Genomic DNA, 16725 nt, shown 5'->3' on the forward strand with positions numbered 1-16725 from the left:
CTGGACGTCACGGCTGATGAAGTCAGCAGGACCACATCATTCGCAAGAAGCAGAGACAAGGTCCTGAGTTTATGCAATTTGCTGTGCCTGAAATTCAGTCTAATAAACAGAATTAGTGGGGAAAAAAGCAACCCTGGTGGAGTCCAACTCCCACCGGGAATGGGGCTGACTTACTGACGGCAATTCAAACCAAGCTCTCACTGCAGTCATACAGAAACCAAATTGCCCAAAACAACAGACAAACAACAATAATATCCAAAGCCCAAGCCAAGAGGCATCCTGAATGCTGTCTACATCACTTCATCTGCCTCCTTTCAATGTGGAAGAACAGCAGCTCTACTTTAAACACCTCCTAAATGACTGAACCTTTTTTCTATAAATGAGTTCTGACACTGTTCAGATGAAGCTTTTATTATTTGTGTATACCTGCATTCAAACACTAGCAGAAAGTCATCCTAAGGGCAGGTTTTGCCAGGTCTACCACGATGGAGCCATCAGGTGACTGTTATATGTAATGTGCATATAAATGTACAAACATTACGGTACAAATGATGCAATCAATGATGCAGTTTCTTCAAACAAATACACAGAAATATTTTTTTTATTTGTAGTAAATGTTTTAATCATTCCCCGTATGGATGTTACAAAACTTGGTACCCTAGCTAATTTCATTAAGTTTCATGACGACTGAACCAGCAGATGATGATGATTAGATTCAGCAGTATTTATCAAATGTTAGCAAGCTAGCACTCTAAAATAACTCTAAAAAGTGGTTAAATATGCTGAAAATAATACATAAAAATAACACTTTAGCACTGTCATGTTAGCATTTAGCACAGAGCAAAACTACAGAGCTGCTGACATGTAAATGGACTCTCAGCCTGGTTTTAGAAAAAGGACTAAACAAATATACGACAAGCTCAGTGAAAGATATAGAAACACATTTCTAAAATGTAAAAGCAAAAATCCTAAAAAACACAGAAAATCAAGTAGCTAAAACACCATGGAGGCAACCTGTTATTCTCTGTGAGGCTAGAGAACATGTGTTTATCAGTTAGTTTTAGCTAGCAGAAATTTGGGGCAGTAGAAACTGAAGTTGCTGATGTAAAGCATTAGGACAACTGGGTGCAACAGGATGTTTCTGCTTTTTTGTATGTAGTATCTGTTTGTTTAAGGTCCTTTGAAAGGTAAAGAATTCAATAATAATAGTGAAGTAGTCCTTAAATAAACACGCACATTCCTTCAGTTATTTAAATTCAGTGATACGTGCTACAAGAAAAAAAAAAAGGAAATCAAACACCTGCTAAAAAGTGCTTTCAGGCTCACGGCGTCAGTCTGTGATACAGATATGGTTCTCAATAAGGAATGACAGAATTATAAAGAAAAAAAAAGCAAGCAGGAGGGGTTGTGGGGAGATTTAAAGTTCTGATTACTGCAGCAGTGACGTGAGCAAAAATTAGCCAGATTTTAGCTGCATGGGGTCTCACCACAAACCCCCCCCCAAAAAAACCAAACAGAGCAGCCACAAGAAGCCAGTATCTGCAGCATGTAGTTAGGTAATGCCTGAATTACGGTATCTTTGTTAGTATATATATAAAAAATTAAAAAAAAATCTTTGTGAAGAAAAGCTTTCCAGGAGTTTAGTGTAAAGCCAGCTTTTTTTTTTAATTTCATCCAAAGGAGAATAGCAACAAAAAGAAATTTAGATGCTAATTGCCTTGAGGGTATCCCAGCTACTTGCACATGTCATATTTCCTGTGGTTCCCATTGGCTTTTAGTTATGTTTCAGTGCATGTTAACTGCCCTTTGGTTACTTCCTGTTTTTTTTTTTCATAGTTAGCTTTTCTAATGTGTCCTGTTGCGGTTGAACTTCCTGTTTTTGTTCCTTTATGATCATCTGGCCTGACCTGATTAGGTATGATAGGTAGGATTAGGTAGGTTTGATAGGCGACATGTTGGATTGCGAGGTTGGGGTCAGTGCGGCTGCTCTGATCTTCTGCGGTGGCGTTACAGTTGAAAACTCCACTTAAAATGGAATGCAGCCATAGCCGTTTTCTTTCACATGCATGTGCTCTTTTTTTTTTTTTTTGCACTAGAAACCCGATAATACCCAAAACCTGATTCAGATTACAAAGTGACATGCTTTTTGTGTGAACCCTAAAGAAAAAAAATAGCACTGTCTCAACTCTGATGAGGCATGTATAGTCTCTATCAAGTGTACGCTCTTCTGCATTTAAACACACACGTTACCCCAATGTTTAGTGCAGCTATTGGTCTCAGTATTGGTTGTGCAGCTATTGACCTTTAGATAAAAATAACAACTGTTGTGCAGAAACATACCATGCACATCAACTGAAAAAAAGCCACATTATTCTCTGACATCTCTCCTTTCTTATGTTTGGTTCTCTGTGTAACACCATATGCTGCTGTTATGCACCAAGGCTACCAATTATTCTGAGGCAAGCCTCCTCCAGAAACTCGCAAACAAAGGCAGAGTTTGTTGTCTTTACAGGCTTAAAATAACTTTTCAAAGGCTGCTTCACAACCGCATGATACTGGGACAAAAGGTAATGAAAACCAAGACGGCTCGTGCACGTTAGAGAGTGAATGGGGAAGATGTTAATTTTAACAATTGTGGAAGCAGTCTTAGAATGACACTGAGAATCTGTGGATGAAAAAACTGAAGAGATAAACAGATATCCGTATGACAAATTAAAACAAACAGATCTGTTTTTTTGAGGCTCAGTTAGATTCCGTCTGATTGATGAAAGTCTAGTTAACGGTTTCAAACAGACAAGATTACAAATGCAGATCTAGTTTGCTCAATAGCCTCCATAAAGCCCAGATGGCCGTGTGTCCAACTAAAGCTGCACTAATGTCTGTAATCTCATCTGGGCCTGATTGCTGTGACACCACATAAGCAGACTCAGATTGAATCAGGCCCGTTTTAACTATCAATTTCCTGTCGTGAGCCTCTCGCTAAATCTATTGGGCGGAGTCGCGGACAGTCATCAAGAGAAAAAAAGATACTGCTGGCGGGGAGGAAGAAGAGGAAATCACTGCCTGGCCATACTGAATTTGTGAAATATTTGTGTCAGCCATTGTTTTTAAATGGGCACATCCATTCCGTGTTACTGTCCGAAAGACAACAATACAGATTCCACTGCATGAAATGACAGGTACTTATTATTCTTTGACGCATGCATGTGCACAAGAATCCTTATATGGTCATTGCAGAAGCTCCGCCCACCTGTTTAAAATCACCTGTTAATGAGGGGCAGCAAATCAGAAGCAAGTTAGCTCTTTTTCATCTTCCTTAAAGCTAAAACAACTTGTTGTTAACAGTGAATGAAACAGTAAATGGCTGCACTAAGGCCAAGTATGAAGTAAATAAGGCTTATTTTGAACTGCGAATCATGCAAAGCTACTCTAGCAGAGTTCAAAGATAAAAATGAGCAGAAAAAAAACAGGATCCTTTAAGCTAATAAAAGACGACAGGGCAAAAAGAAAAAAAATTCTCAGGATGCAGAAAGGAGCAGCGAGAGGAAAAAGAAAAAAAAACTTGGCTGATGATATTACGCTGAACCTTGTCCAGGTCAACTATATGTCTACAGAGCATTTGAGTACACTGTGTACAGCTGTCTGAGGGGATAAATGCTGTACTGAGCTTCCTGAGAAAGGAAAGCAGGAATGCTCCAGAGAAAGAGTGAATGAGAAGGAGATGGGGATAATCCAGCGAACAGATGTTTGGGAGCACATCGAAGAGTGCTCGCTGCCCAGAGGATACCGATTATAAGCGGATGGAAGCGCTAACAGGAACGCTTGGGAGCCAAGGTGGGCTACACGATTAGCCAATGCACACCTGCTAAGGCTAGCCAGAGTGCGATCCTGTGATGTAAAAGGTAGCTGCTGTTGTTAAAGCACACGTAATGAGAGAATTTCACAGAAGTAGCCGCTGGCGAAAGAAACACTCCAGATGTCACACAGAGAAGACTCCAGACACGTGAGAGTGGACGGAGCTTTGCTTTGTACTTCTTCACCATTTAATCAAGAGGAAATAGCTCATTTAGTTAAAACTCTAGCATGTGCTAAAGATGAAGGAGAGGTAATGTGACCAGTGAGTGAGGGTGGGAGGGACAGCAGCACAGAGGAGAGCACTGTGCAGTAAAACCAGTCTGTCCTCTGCACTAGAGCAGCCCTGACAGTGCAGAGCTTTCCGATGTCTCATTGTGATTTAAAGACCAAGGACACAGTCAGTCATGAGTGAACATCTCCTATTCCCCAGCTCCTGGGAGAGCTGCCTGCTAACATGTTCTGACAGGCACCACTCCGGTGCACAGAGGTTAGCACTGCACACACCATGCAAAATAGTACACACACACAGAGCAGCGGTGCCCTCATTCAAGCAGAATAAAAACAGCACCTCCTGCAATACGCAGGCATCTTGAGCGATGGTGCTGTAATCCATGCATCCTCTATCAAGCTGCCAGCCTTATAATAGGCCTTGCAGTTCTCACCTGGTTTGTGAGGTTCAGTGGGTTCACCCCCAGCAGCTGTGGCACCATCGCCGTACTGTAAATGTGTCCATATGCCGGGGGAGTACGTGCCGTTTTAACCCGGGTAGCTGTCTCCAATCCCAGCATCGGTGGTGCTGGATAGGAGCACCGGGCAGGTCCTCAAGCCATTTCACACTCATATTTAATGACGCACGCTCCTTTGAACTCACATTTTGTTTTGTATCAGAGTGCCGAGGTACTACCTGGATCCATCTATCAGCCACAGGAGACAGAGCCTTTCCCTGAGGGCCTGGTTAAGAGCAGGGAGGGGGGAGGGCATCTGGATGGGAACCATCTGGTGAAAGGGGAGTTTGTTCTGCTACTCCTGCAGCAGGCAGGCAGGCAGGTCTGCCGGCCACACCACCAGAACAAAGGCAGGCTATAATGTGGTCCCCGCGGCCGTGGCGGGGGAGCTCTGTCTGCCTGCCTCCCCAGACAGAGCAGCACACAGCTGGGGTCAGTCTCAAACCCTCACTTGGCCTTCAGGACGGATTTAAGATGCAGACGTCTGCTTGTCATGCGAGAGACTGGTTCACTTTTATGGATTGCCTCCGCTCTTCACATGACAGTAACTCAAACACCAAGATTTTAACAACTCACTTTCTCTACCTGCTTAGTTGTGGAGGACACAGCCGGCAGCCTTTCAGAAATCCGATCCTTCAGTCAGATGACGACTCGAGATTATTCACCGAATGTGCATGTTTTCCAAATGTGGCGCAAACAACGGCTGCTCCACATACACAAAGCTTCTGGGAAACTGAATCTTTTTAGTTATTTATTTACTTTTTGCTTAAATTTATGGCTCTGCACAAAAGTCTGTTCAGCTTACGTGAGAGTGAAGGATTTTTTTCGTCATACACTCAGCTTCCCTTCCTGCCTCTGAATGACCGATAATCCAACATAATGTCAGTGGCCTCTTTATTTTCAGCGAGCCTCTGGGTTTGATCTGATCTCACAATCAAACACAGTCAAATAATAGTCAAATTTCACCTCCCATGTATCAGCTCTCTGAAACTTAATAGGCTGCAGGGGACCAAAAAAACCCCCCAAAAAACCATCTCATCTGATATTACCTGACTGCACAACTACAACTGGACTGCTAGACACAGACGGACACTGGAAGCCAAGTCCTTCCCATCAGCCTGCCAGCTGTCTTCCCGTCAGCGCTCTCCTGCTGTACGCTCATATCTCTGCCGTCGCCTGCCTCTGAACGCCGCTCAAATTACACACGATGGCAGTTATTGGACATCTGCGGCGCATTATTAAAGGCTTTTACGCAACGAGAAACGTTTCCAGCGGACGATGAGAGCATATCATGAATACTTGGATTTTACCACTGGCATGATGCAAGGAAGACAGTCATTGTTAGTCATGTGTCTGCACTGCTGTATTTCTGAGACGCATCACACAGAGGCTACAGAGGCTGCACTGTGAGAAAAAAAAGAAAAAGGTCACAAGACTGAACCCCTGCAGGGGCTGATGCAGCAGCCGATGAAGAGCTGAGGGGTCATCAGTCACTACAAATAAAGCTGTGTGAGTCTTTAAGCCTTTAAAACCACAAACACACACACTGTGTCCTTGAGAAGGGAGTTAAGTCAGGCACAGCCTCTTCATTCACTGCAGTGTGATTCACCTTGAGCAAAGGTGAACAATCAGGTCACTGTGATGCAGAAAAATGCACAAATGTGTGCAACAGGATTGGCTATTAGATCAGCCCAAACTTCCAAAGATCTCCAACCAAAAAATAAAAATCTTCACTTAGGTTCTAACAGGAATCATCACAGCGTCGCACTGAGTCCCGACAACAGCAGTTACTTAACTTAATGAGAAAAAAAGCGTTCGCGCAGCCAGAAGCAGCCGAGCATGTCAGTGCAGGGGCGCAGACAAATTTCAGACGAAGTGCAGACGGCATACTAATCCACGGATTTAATACGAGTAAACAGAATAGTATAAACAGAGTACTCGAAACAATAGAAAGTCTTTAGACAGACAGTGTCATCGGCAGTGAATATGAACTTCAAACCAAAAGAAATGAGGACAGATTTGGGCGTTCTCTGCCTGTAAGGACAGCAAATATTGCGGGCCAGCTACACGACAGCCCATTAGGAGGTACAAATAAACTCCAAAGCTACCCCAGCAGGCCGCTGTAATCTTTTCGTATGTTTGGAGCCAAGTATTTTGGTGCTTTTCTCTTACCATTTTTGCCTGTGCCCTTGTTTTGCAGGAATGTCTTGTGTGCACAAACACATCTGCCGAGGTGTGTGAATGTACAGTCCTCCACACTGACTCAACAAATGACTAACACGCGTATAGCTTTTGTCTCCACTGTTGTTAACCTGGCATTTCACAGTAGGAAGATGCGAAGGAGTGGGAACGGGAAATAAGAGCTCGGCGTCAAGAGCAAGCCACAAGCTCAGGCTGCACCACCAAGTGTGGCTATTTTATTTTTTCACCTTCACGCTGACTAAAAGCCCACTTTCTCTCATTTCCCTGAGCACAGGAAGAAGCTTTCACTGTTACAGCTTGAAAACTGAAGGAAATAATCCCAGCCTGGATCCTTCACGGCCCACCTGGTGTTTCCATTTAAATCTCATTTTAATTTTGTCAATCAAACGTACACGGGAAGGCCTGAGATTTAATATAATTGATTTCAAATATTTATAAGGAACAAGGTTTAAAAAGTAATTTTTCACTCATCTGCAGGTTGCCCCCCCCTCCCTCCATTCATCCAGTTGGCAGTAAGCCTCTTACACCAATCCAAAAAGAATGATTTATCTAAGGCTACGGGCTTTTATACAAATGTTGTCAACTCAAGGCCCAACCGCAGCATCTCCTGCCAGCGAGAGATATCTCATCCTGCAGAGTGTTTTCTTTCTTCTTCCAGACCTCTTCCTGACGTTAATGTAGAAATCTGGACATCTGCTTTCGTTTTTGCTCCGTCTCAGGCAAACTATAAGAAATATCTAATGAATCATTATGATGTAAACTAACCAACTTCCAGTCGCCACAGCAGGTAGCTCTGAATGTTTGATTTGGCGGATTTTTAAACCCTTGCTGACAGATTTGTGTCACCTCCACAAATTAAACCAGGGATCTTCTCCTTGTTAGACAAATGTGTAAACCACCACACTATGAAAGCAATTTACAAGATACTGGCAGCCACCAGTGCTAGCCCTCAGCCTCCTGGCAGCAGAATCTTTAGTTAGATACCACAGAAGCAGAATTTCTAGAGCACCTGCCTGGTGGGTCATACTTGTGGGCCAATGTTACCAAAATTCGAACTCATCTGAGACTTTTAGTAGATACATCTATTGTGTCAGGCTTTACTAAGTTATCACGTTCACCAGGTGTTCAAAAAACACTTGACCTCTGACTTTGATCTGAGGCAAAAGATTCATGCTTTTTGTTATTTTCATCTTAACACATTTGAAAATCCCCAACGTCTGGGAGAATCACATCATAGTCCAACAGTCAGCATGACTTATTAAACAGTGTTACAGGAATACAACAAATGGTGTTGCATTCAGTCTTGATACACAAAGTCAAGGTAATAGTGTTGTTTATATTCAAATACCATCACACTTTTATAGACTGCTTATAAAAGTCAGATGTAGCCACAGTGATGTGAGCCTCCACTTTTTGTGCCGTCCAAAAATCAGTTGGGGTAGGATCTTCTAGCTTCATATGGCTCTTTTGCATGTTTCCACTGATTATACATTCAACAGTTTGGAAACTGAGATGAAAAATTCAACCTAGACACCAAATTTTGGAGAAAATGAATAAATAAATAAAGTTGAAAAAGTATCACGGCTTCTGTCTGCTTTACCTCTTAATTTTGCTGAACCTTAGTGTTGGTGGTTAGCATTGATGTATACACTTAAATCTCTACTCTCGAGTTCCTCTAACTGTGTACTTCAACTCCAAAAAAGAAACAAAGTTGTACATTTCCTCAAAAACAGCTCTTTCAATAGTATTGATTACCAACCCAAGGTAGGCCCACCCTGTGACATACCCTACTTCATTTGGATTTTTTTTAAAATCAAGGTCTTTTTATTGAAAGAGATTTTTGTACAAACAACAAATCAAACATACAAGCGGTTAATGCGGTTATGGCATTAACGTGATTTTAACGAGATTAACGCTGACAGCACTAATTTTAATATTTTTGGGTCAACCAGCAAACTCTCTACCTAAAGTAATGCAGTCATTTGAATACTTTGGTCGATTATCAAGATACAAAGTTATGATGAGTAAAACACAACTGCTTAAATACAATTATAATCCATCAGAAGAAATTAAAAATAAGTATCATTTAGCATGGCAAACAGAGTATTTTTAAAAAATATTTGGCAGTTTTAATACTTAAGGATCTCGCGGAACTCATAGAACAAAATTACGTACCAATACAAAAGAAAGTAAAGGAAGATAATGCGAGATGGAATTTAATCCCATATCTAAGTTTATATTCGAGAATAAATTCGATTAAAATGAATATACTACCCAAATTATTATATTTATTTCAAACATGGCCAATGGAAATAAGCCAGAAACAATTTAATGAATGGGACAAAATGTTGTCAAGATATACACGGCAAGGTAAAAGGCCCCGAATTAGATTTAAAACCTTACAATTGGATAAAGGAAAAGGGGGGTGGGGCCTTCCTTCTCTCAAGGATTATTATTGGGCAGCACAATTAAAGCCTATGATATGCTGGTGTAATCCTTCATATGATGCTCAGTGGAAAGGCATTGAGGAGGGTCTGACCTTCATTCCCATACAAGCATGAAATCACACTCGACACTCTTTTTTATTAAAACAAAATGGGAAATGGAGGGAGCAATAGATATAACAGAGGAAGAGTGGACAACAATATGAATAGTATGGACATACCTCCAGCTCACAGAGCTGGAGGGAATTTGGTTGGAAAAGCCTGATAAGATATTTTATTACACCTGACCAAAAATCTCACTGTGACGGTAACCCTCCCGTTTGCTGGAGAAATTGTGGAAACACGAATGCAAATCGTTATATTTTCTGGGACTGTCATGCTATTAAAGCTTATTGGAAGGGAACACATGTAGCAATACAAGGGATATTTGGAAGTTATTTGCCTTTAGAAAGAAAAACTTTATTTTTTGGATTCATGCCAGAAGGATGAACAAACAACGATAAATATTTGTTTAATATTTTATTGGTGGCAGGCAAAAAAGCCCTCACAAAAAATGGCTTTCATGTGAGAGCCCAACTATGAACATGTGGATGGAGGTCACAATGGACCTTTACAGCGGATGTGAAATACAAGAGGGACCTGTGTGTATCACGTCGGAAGAAATGGATGGACTATATAATAACACGCAGGCCAGATTTTGACTTTGTTAATCTTAGATAATATATTCTTTATATTACTGGTAATTAAATCTCACTCCCTAAGTGTTTATGTTTTTTTGTTTTGTTTTGTTTTTTTTCCTTATTCGGTCACAGGTGTAATGGGGAGTGACAGTTGGTTTAAATAAACTTTTGAAAGGTGCTTGGAATTGTTAAAAGATAAACTAGCCAAGCGGGAGCCCAGTCCACAACGTCTTACTCCATTGTCGGTTCACTAGCGCCCCCTTATTTGGATTTTTCACTCTAAAGGGGACCGCAACATGAGTAAGATGTTGTATTAAATAAAACTTTAACTGAAACCATAAGTTTATTAGTACAGTGTTTACTGAAGTCACAGATAAAAGGAGCTGAAATCGGCTTTCACACAGATTTTTCTTTGCAATCTGACTTCTTTTTGAAACCAGAGCAGTCGCCCCCTGCTGGCAAGTGCTGGAAAGAATTAAGTTTTAAGAAACATCTGCATGGGCTTTGCTTTTAATCCAGGAAGAAAACATTTAACAAACAGTAACAGATTATTATTATTATCTGTAAATTGTGAGCTGATATTACGAACGCATTAGAGAAAAAAAAACAAAAACGCTGTAAAAGCTAAAAACTGTTTGAATGCAGCTCTGTTTTATGATATCATAAAATTGCCTTAATGGTTATCACTTTTTTGTCCTTCCTGTTATCATCATTACATCAGCCTTTAAAAATCCACCATTAGTCAACCTCTGATTGTGAGGTCAGCACTTCAGCAGCCAGCATGTGGGGATAATACTTAACTGGTCAGTAAAGGTATCTGTTAGAACATGTGATGTGTAGATGTGGAAGCTGGGTGGTAAATACACATTAATTTGATTTATTTGGCCTAAAGTCACAGATTGGTCCCAAAGCATTTTTTTCAGTCTATACAACAGGCAGCTTTGACTGAGCTCTGGCAGTAATTTATTAGAAAAGTTATGCACTGTATTAGACAGTATCCAATTTACAGGCATGAAGAGGGAAGACGTTCAACAAAAGGGAGATAAAACTACTGAGAACCAAACAGAGTGGCTAGAATTTTAATACTTCATCTGGACCGGCATGCATTTGAAATCAATCTAATAAGCTTCTCTGACCTCATATTTTCAGCCTGACTCTGCCTCAGGGGCACATTCAAACCACCACAAAGCCTCAGTGCAGCAGCAGCAGCAGCAGCATCTGACCGAAGCAAATGGTTCTGTAATTGCCATTACAACTTGTGGAAACCAAAGAATGGAACCAAAGCACTCTTGTGCCCTGCCTGGTGGTAAACTTTTTACCCCAGAAATCTGCTTCTCCTTATATTGGGGAGGAGCCGATCTTCCCATTAAAAGGAGAAAACATGAGTGAACTCGATGTTTTCCTGCTTTCTCATTTTAAACATGTTACAAGCTATTCTTTGCACGCTGGTTTAATGCCACGTGACAAATAACCGCTATTGATTCATCTTTTACACTACATGAAGCGCATAGTTTCTTTTTTACATGAAATGGCACTGCACGCTTCTTTCATAGTTTAGCTATACTGACCCCTCGAGAAATTCAATATTTTTCTTCTTATTTTTCCTGTTACTGTAATATGTCACTTGGCCTTCTACCAATGTAAATGCTGTGATCTCATATTGAGGATGACGAGTGGCAGCTCATCAAATTAGCTGACAAAATCCACCTACCAGCATCTCTAAAATGCTCACTAATCATAATCCGGCTGGTTTAATCTGACATTTCGCCAGTTTACAAGAGTCTGTCAGATTAAAGAAATTAGATAGCCACATGAATTTGTGTGTTCTGAAAGTGACAGAAAAATTATCTTTATACCATCTTGTTTCTAACACAACAAACCACAGCTGCTGGTATTTGATGACTTTTTGTTTTCTACCGTTTGAAATCTATTGACAAGAAAAAGACACCAGAAAAAAATGACTGATTACTGGTGATCACAGATGCCAGGATTTTACCATATTTTTACCGTTTTACCAATGTTCTTTATTTAAATATGTTTAAGACTGGCGACGTGTCCAGGGTGTAACCGGCGCCTCAGCCTATCACAACTAGGATAGGTTTCAGACCCTCTGACTTGGATGAATGTTAAAAGTTGTTACAGTATTTTACTGTAAAGGTGTAGGTTCACACTAAAATGCTGCTCTGGTAGCTAGCATTTTACTTTATATCATGTGATCTTTAAAATGTTGCAATGATTGGACTGAGGACAATTTAAAATGAACATTTAGCATCTATTCATACATGTTTTAACCTAATTTTTTACTCAGATGAGTTATGAGCAACAGAATGTAGCAACAGTAAAACTCAAGTCTGCAGAATGCTTGCTGTTCAGACATAAGCATTGACAGTATTTAGAAGTAGTTTAAGCCAAAAAAAAAGTATATTAGTGTAAAATATATATTTTACACCACTTTTTAAAATCTTTTTAAATTTGATCTTTAAACATTCCTGGTGCGCACCTTTTTGACACATCACAGTCAGACAGGTGATTGATAGGGAAGTAATTACATGGGACACAGTCACAGCCTCCATAATAAAGCACATATGCAGCCAAATAGTATCTACTTCCTCAGAGAGTACTGTAATGTTCCTCTATCTGTGTTATTATTAAACAAAAAAAGCATGTCAGTTTTTGTGGTGATGTCGCCTTCAGCAACTGAGCTCTGACAGGTATTCAGTCAGCCTGCAGATCAAAGCAGTTGTGTGTGTTGAACCACAGCTATGTGGCTAAAAAAGAAAAAAGCATTTCTGACACGTGTAACATAACCTTCATTCTGTTGGTGCACAAAAACCTCTTAGCCATGTAAGGTATTGTATACAGGCATCACATGAAAACTGTGTTTCTCCAAAGATTTTTTTCTGAAATTTGGAACAAGAATGAGCGTCTCACACATACCAGAAACTTTTTTTTTTCCCCCAAACCAGCTGCAGTAACAGGTTTCTTTCCCCAGAGGCAGCGTGGGGGTCTTTAAAGGTGATTCATGATTTCCAGCTGACAAATCGTATATCTGACTGAGTGTACAGCAGATTTATTTTACTGTACAGACTTCCATGTGGGATGCATGTGGTGTCAACATGCACAGCTGCATACTGACATGACATCCCCATACATCCTGACAGGAAGCTGTGAGCTGAAAAACAAAATGGCTGACAGAAAACAACAAACTACGGGTGGGCACATATCCCACACAGAGTCATGTTTAGGCTGAAGAGACCATGCTGCCCTTGAACAGACCAAACATGGAATTCCCAATGAAATTCCATAATCCATAATCCATTATTGATTTATAATCCACAGCAGATTAGGCAGCATTCCATTATTTTTTCCCCCCCGTTCTCTTGTCAATGCAGAGATTGGACACTGCAGAAAAACAACATATCTAGGTCACACAATAAATATCAAGTATAAGGAGTCATATGTGGTAAAGCTGATGCTAAATATAGGTTTCCTGCCTGTTAAGGCATTCCAGCTTCAGAGGGACATTTCTATAATCCATTTCATGGCTGGTCTCATGAGCTGACATTCCATCACCAGAGGGGGAAAAAAATTCCCCCTGACTTCTCTACAGATTTCGTTGGCCTTTTTATTTTGGTCACTTCCTTTCTACACACAGGGTGTCTTAATGAACAACATATGAACCATATTCAGCTTGAAAACGTCAGCAAACAACAGCTGAAGTCCAACACAGGGACGAACACTTATGATGTTTTCTGAAGGATTTTGGGTCCGAGTCTTGCTCTAACTATCAAACCTTTCTAGTTTTGATGCCCAAATGAACTGCACAGCTTTACACAAAGTTGGTAATAGTGACAAAAAACGTAGTAAATGCAGTAAAGCTTAATCCCAAATGGGAACCAGACAGAGAAAATATCTAGATATATGCATCAGTAGGTGATTTGCAGCCTTGGTCACAAAAGACACCCTGTGACACAATTCAGACAACTCTACAAACCAACTAATCAGAGTCAACCATGTAATGAAAAAGACGTTATTAGCAAGCAGAACATTTGCCGAGCTGAAAAGGGCTGCGGTACCAAATGTCATCAAAAAAAGTAGCAATCCTCTTCAAATCAGACTTTAGATGTTGTCAAATACTCATCTTAGACTTATGGGGCATTCCAGTTACCTCAGAAGTCCAATATCGGAACTCAGAGTGACATTACTCAGTTAGTAAATTCCAACAGTAAAGTCGGAAAAGCAGGGACTTGATTGACAAGTCCTCAGCTAGTGTGTTTTGAAGCTCTGGTTGACTCAAAGCTTCAAAACAGGACTTAACTGAGTTATGTATGACATCACGCTAGCTACATCCATCTTTTATGCTGTTTACCTTTTTTTAGTAAAGTTTGTGCAGTGGAAGATGACTACTAGACTCAAGTGTTGTGCCTTTTAAATCAAATCAGACAGTCAGGTATCACAAATACGCCATCGTTCATTTTAAAAATACACCCATATGTCCTCCATTGCTCACAAGGCAAAATGCTAACCACAGTTTAGTTTCTAATTTAGTTCCTTACCTCTAACACAGGCCCTGCTCCCAGGATGATCTGCTCCACGCCGCTGGCAAAGCCCTTCTGGCTGAGAGCTGTCAGGTGATGGATGAGGAAGTTGGTGCTTTGAGTCTTCCCAGATCCACTTTCACCAGAAATCACTATGCACTGGTTCTTCCGCCGCTGCAACATGGCATGATACGCCACATCTGCCACAGCATAAATGTGGGGCTCCAGCTTCCCCAGCGTGTGGTTGTCGTACATTTTGACATATTTGGGATTATAGATTGGCAGGAACTGGAAGGGGTTAATCACGATAAGAATACTCCCAACATAAGTGTAGATCTTCTCCTGGCGGAAGCGTGCACGGAGGCTCTCCAAAAGGGCGCGCTCCGTTAGCTCCGGGAGAGCGCACAGGTCACAAGGTGGGTCGCTCCCTGCAGGCTGGGGGAGGAAACCCCGTTCGACCATGCGCCTTCGTTCCTCAGTCACCCGCAGCCACATTTGCAGGCTGCCGCCATAATGAATAGATCCATCCAGGTTCTTCTCCCGCAGGAGGAAGCGGTAATCCTCGCCACTGCACAAGCCACTACGGTTTTCCAGGGCGGTTCTTGGCCACAGCATCATCCGCTGAACCGGGCAGTCGCCGGGATTGAGAATCCACTCTTCCCCACCGAACTCCTTCACCTCGGCCAACACGTAGCATTTGGTACGGTCCAGGTGTAACCGTTCGATGAGGCACTCGATGGCTTCAGCAGCAGTGGTGTTCTTGCGGGCGGTGACGGGGCAGTAGATGGTGCCCTCAGCCAGGGAGCCCGGATAGACGCGCAGGGTGAACTCCTGGTCCTCCAGGCGCCGCCGCATGCTGCCACTAATGGTGGCCATGTTGGCGCTGCTGGTGTAGCTGCAGCCGCCATCTTGTAGGCTCATGGCGGCGCAGCAGGTCCCATCAGCAAGCTGCTCTCAGGGACCAAGGGACTGACTCAGGACATCCCAACTAGAGGAGGGAGAGAGAGAAAGATGGGGGCGGTTAAGACGGACACATTTTGGACATTAGTTCATGCCCTCACAGCGTCAAACACTTCCAAGTACATTGAGTCACAACGGGGTCAACAGAGTCAGGGCGATTTCATCTGTCCCATGACACAGTAGTCTGACTCAATGGGCTTTCTGTTTCCTATCGTAAAGGGAACCACTATGAGAGCGGCCGCAAAAGAAGAGCATGAGCCCGATGCTAAGGGAGAGTCGAGAACTGATAGTGGGCTGATAGTTATTCAAAACAATGAGGAACAGTAGCTGCTGCGTGAATTTAAAGGCTACTGGCCACAGCTTATCAGAGCCACGTACACTCTGTGTGTGTGTGTGTGTGTGTGTGTGTGTGTGTGTGTGTGTGTGTGTGTGTGTGTGTGTGTGTGATAATCCAAGTGCTGTAGCTGTGTGCCAAGATTAACAGCTGCCACCTTCCACACAAAAGTGGCTGTAATGAGAGCACAATGGTGTAATTCACCACTTCCCTGTTGATAGTGGACACAGGACTCCATTCTCCCTCTCAATCTTTCACACACACAAACTTCAAATGTCACACTTGAAAATTTAAAGTGCTCTTCCATCGACTAATGATTTTGGGAGACAAATCGCTTTTAAATTAAATTGCACAAACAACAATAGTGTAGTCTGGGACACAATCAGAAACAGACTATGGCAGTTCTGTGCTGTACAAGATTACTATAACTCGTTATATACAGCATTTTTTACCTGATTATAAACTGATTTAACCGTTTATATTTACCTCTCTACTTAAATATGTAACTGCTTTTTCCTTGGGCAATTAAAGCTCCAGCGTTACTTATAATATACAGAACAGCTTTATTGTCAAACTCTGACGTTGTTCTGTACACTACGTGTGTCGTTAGTTCGGACTTTATCGCTTGAGAAGTAGGTGAAGTTGTGCCAGAAATCTCGACAGTGTTCAGACTGCATCCGTTTGATGGAGCCACTGAAATACTTCAAGGTTAATTTAACTAACTATTCTTTTCTTTTCCGGAGCCAGTTTACCTCATAATGTTTTCCTTCATTCTTTACTTTCTCTTTTTTGGTTAAATTTTCTAATCTGCTACATCTCTCTCATGCCTTCTCCATTTGTTCTACGATACAACAAATAAGCACCAGAGAGCCAAAGTCAAACGCATGTCAGCGCGGCTGTTAGCAACACAGCTTCCTTTAGTTGTCCTTGGAGCTATGTGTACAGTATATGGCTGACAAACACAGAAAGATAAAGACAGGAGAGGAG

General features: G+C 41.7%; 1 protein-coding gene across 14 annotated transcripts in view; it reads right to left on the minus strand.

The window, feature by feature from the left end:
* The window catches only part of LOC100698058 (unconventional myosin-IXa), a 146213-nt gene that overhangs the window by 94385 nt on the left and 35103 nt on the right, over positions 1-16725 (minus strand). For all 14 annotated transcript variants that reach the window (XM_019361837.2, XM_019361836.2, XM_019361835.2 and 11 more), the window contains exon 2: positions 14463-15432. In XM_019361837.2, the coding sequence (XP_019217382.1) occupies positions 14463-15365 (903 nt within the window). In that variant the 5' untranslated portion in view covers positions 15366-15432. The remainder of the gene's footprint in view (positions 1-14462; positions 15433-16725) is intronic.

Source organism: Oreochromis niloticus, linkage group LG7, assembly GCF_001858045.2.
Source record: "Oreochromis niloticus isolate F11D_XX linkage group LG7, O_niloticus_UMD_NMBU, whole genome shotgun sequence".
Classification (NCBI taxonomy): domain Eukaryota; kingdom Metazoa; phylum Chordata; class Actinopteri; order Cichliformes; family Cichlidae; genus Oreochromis; species Oreochromis niloticus.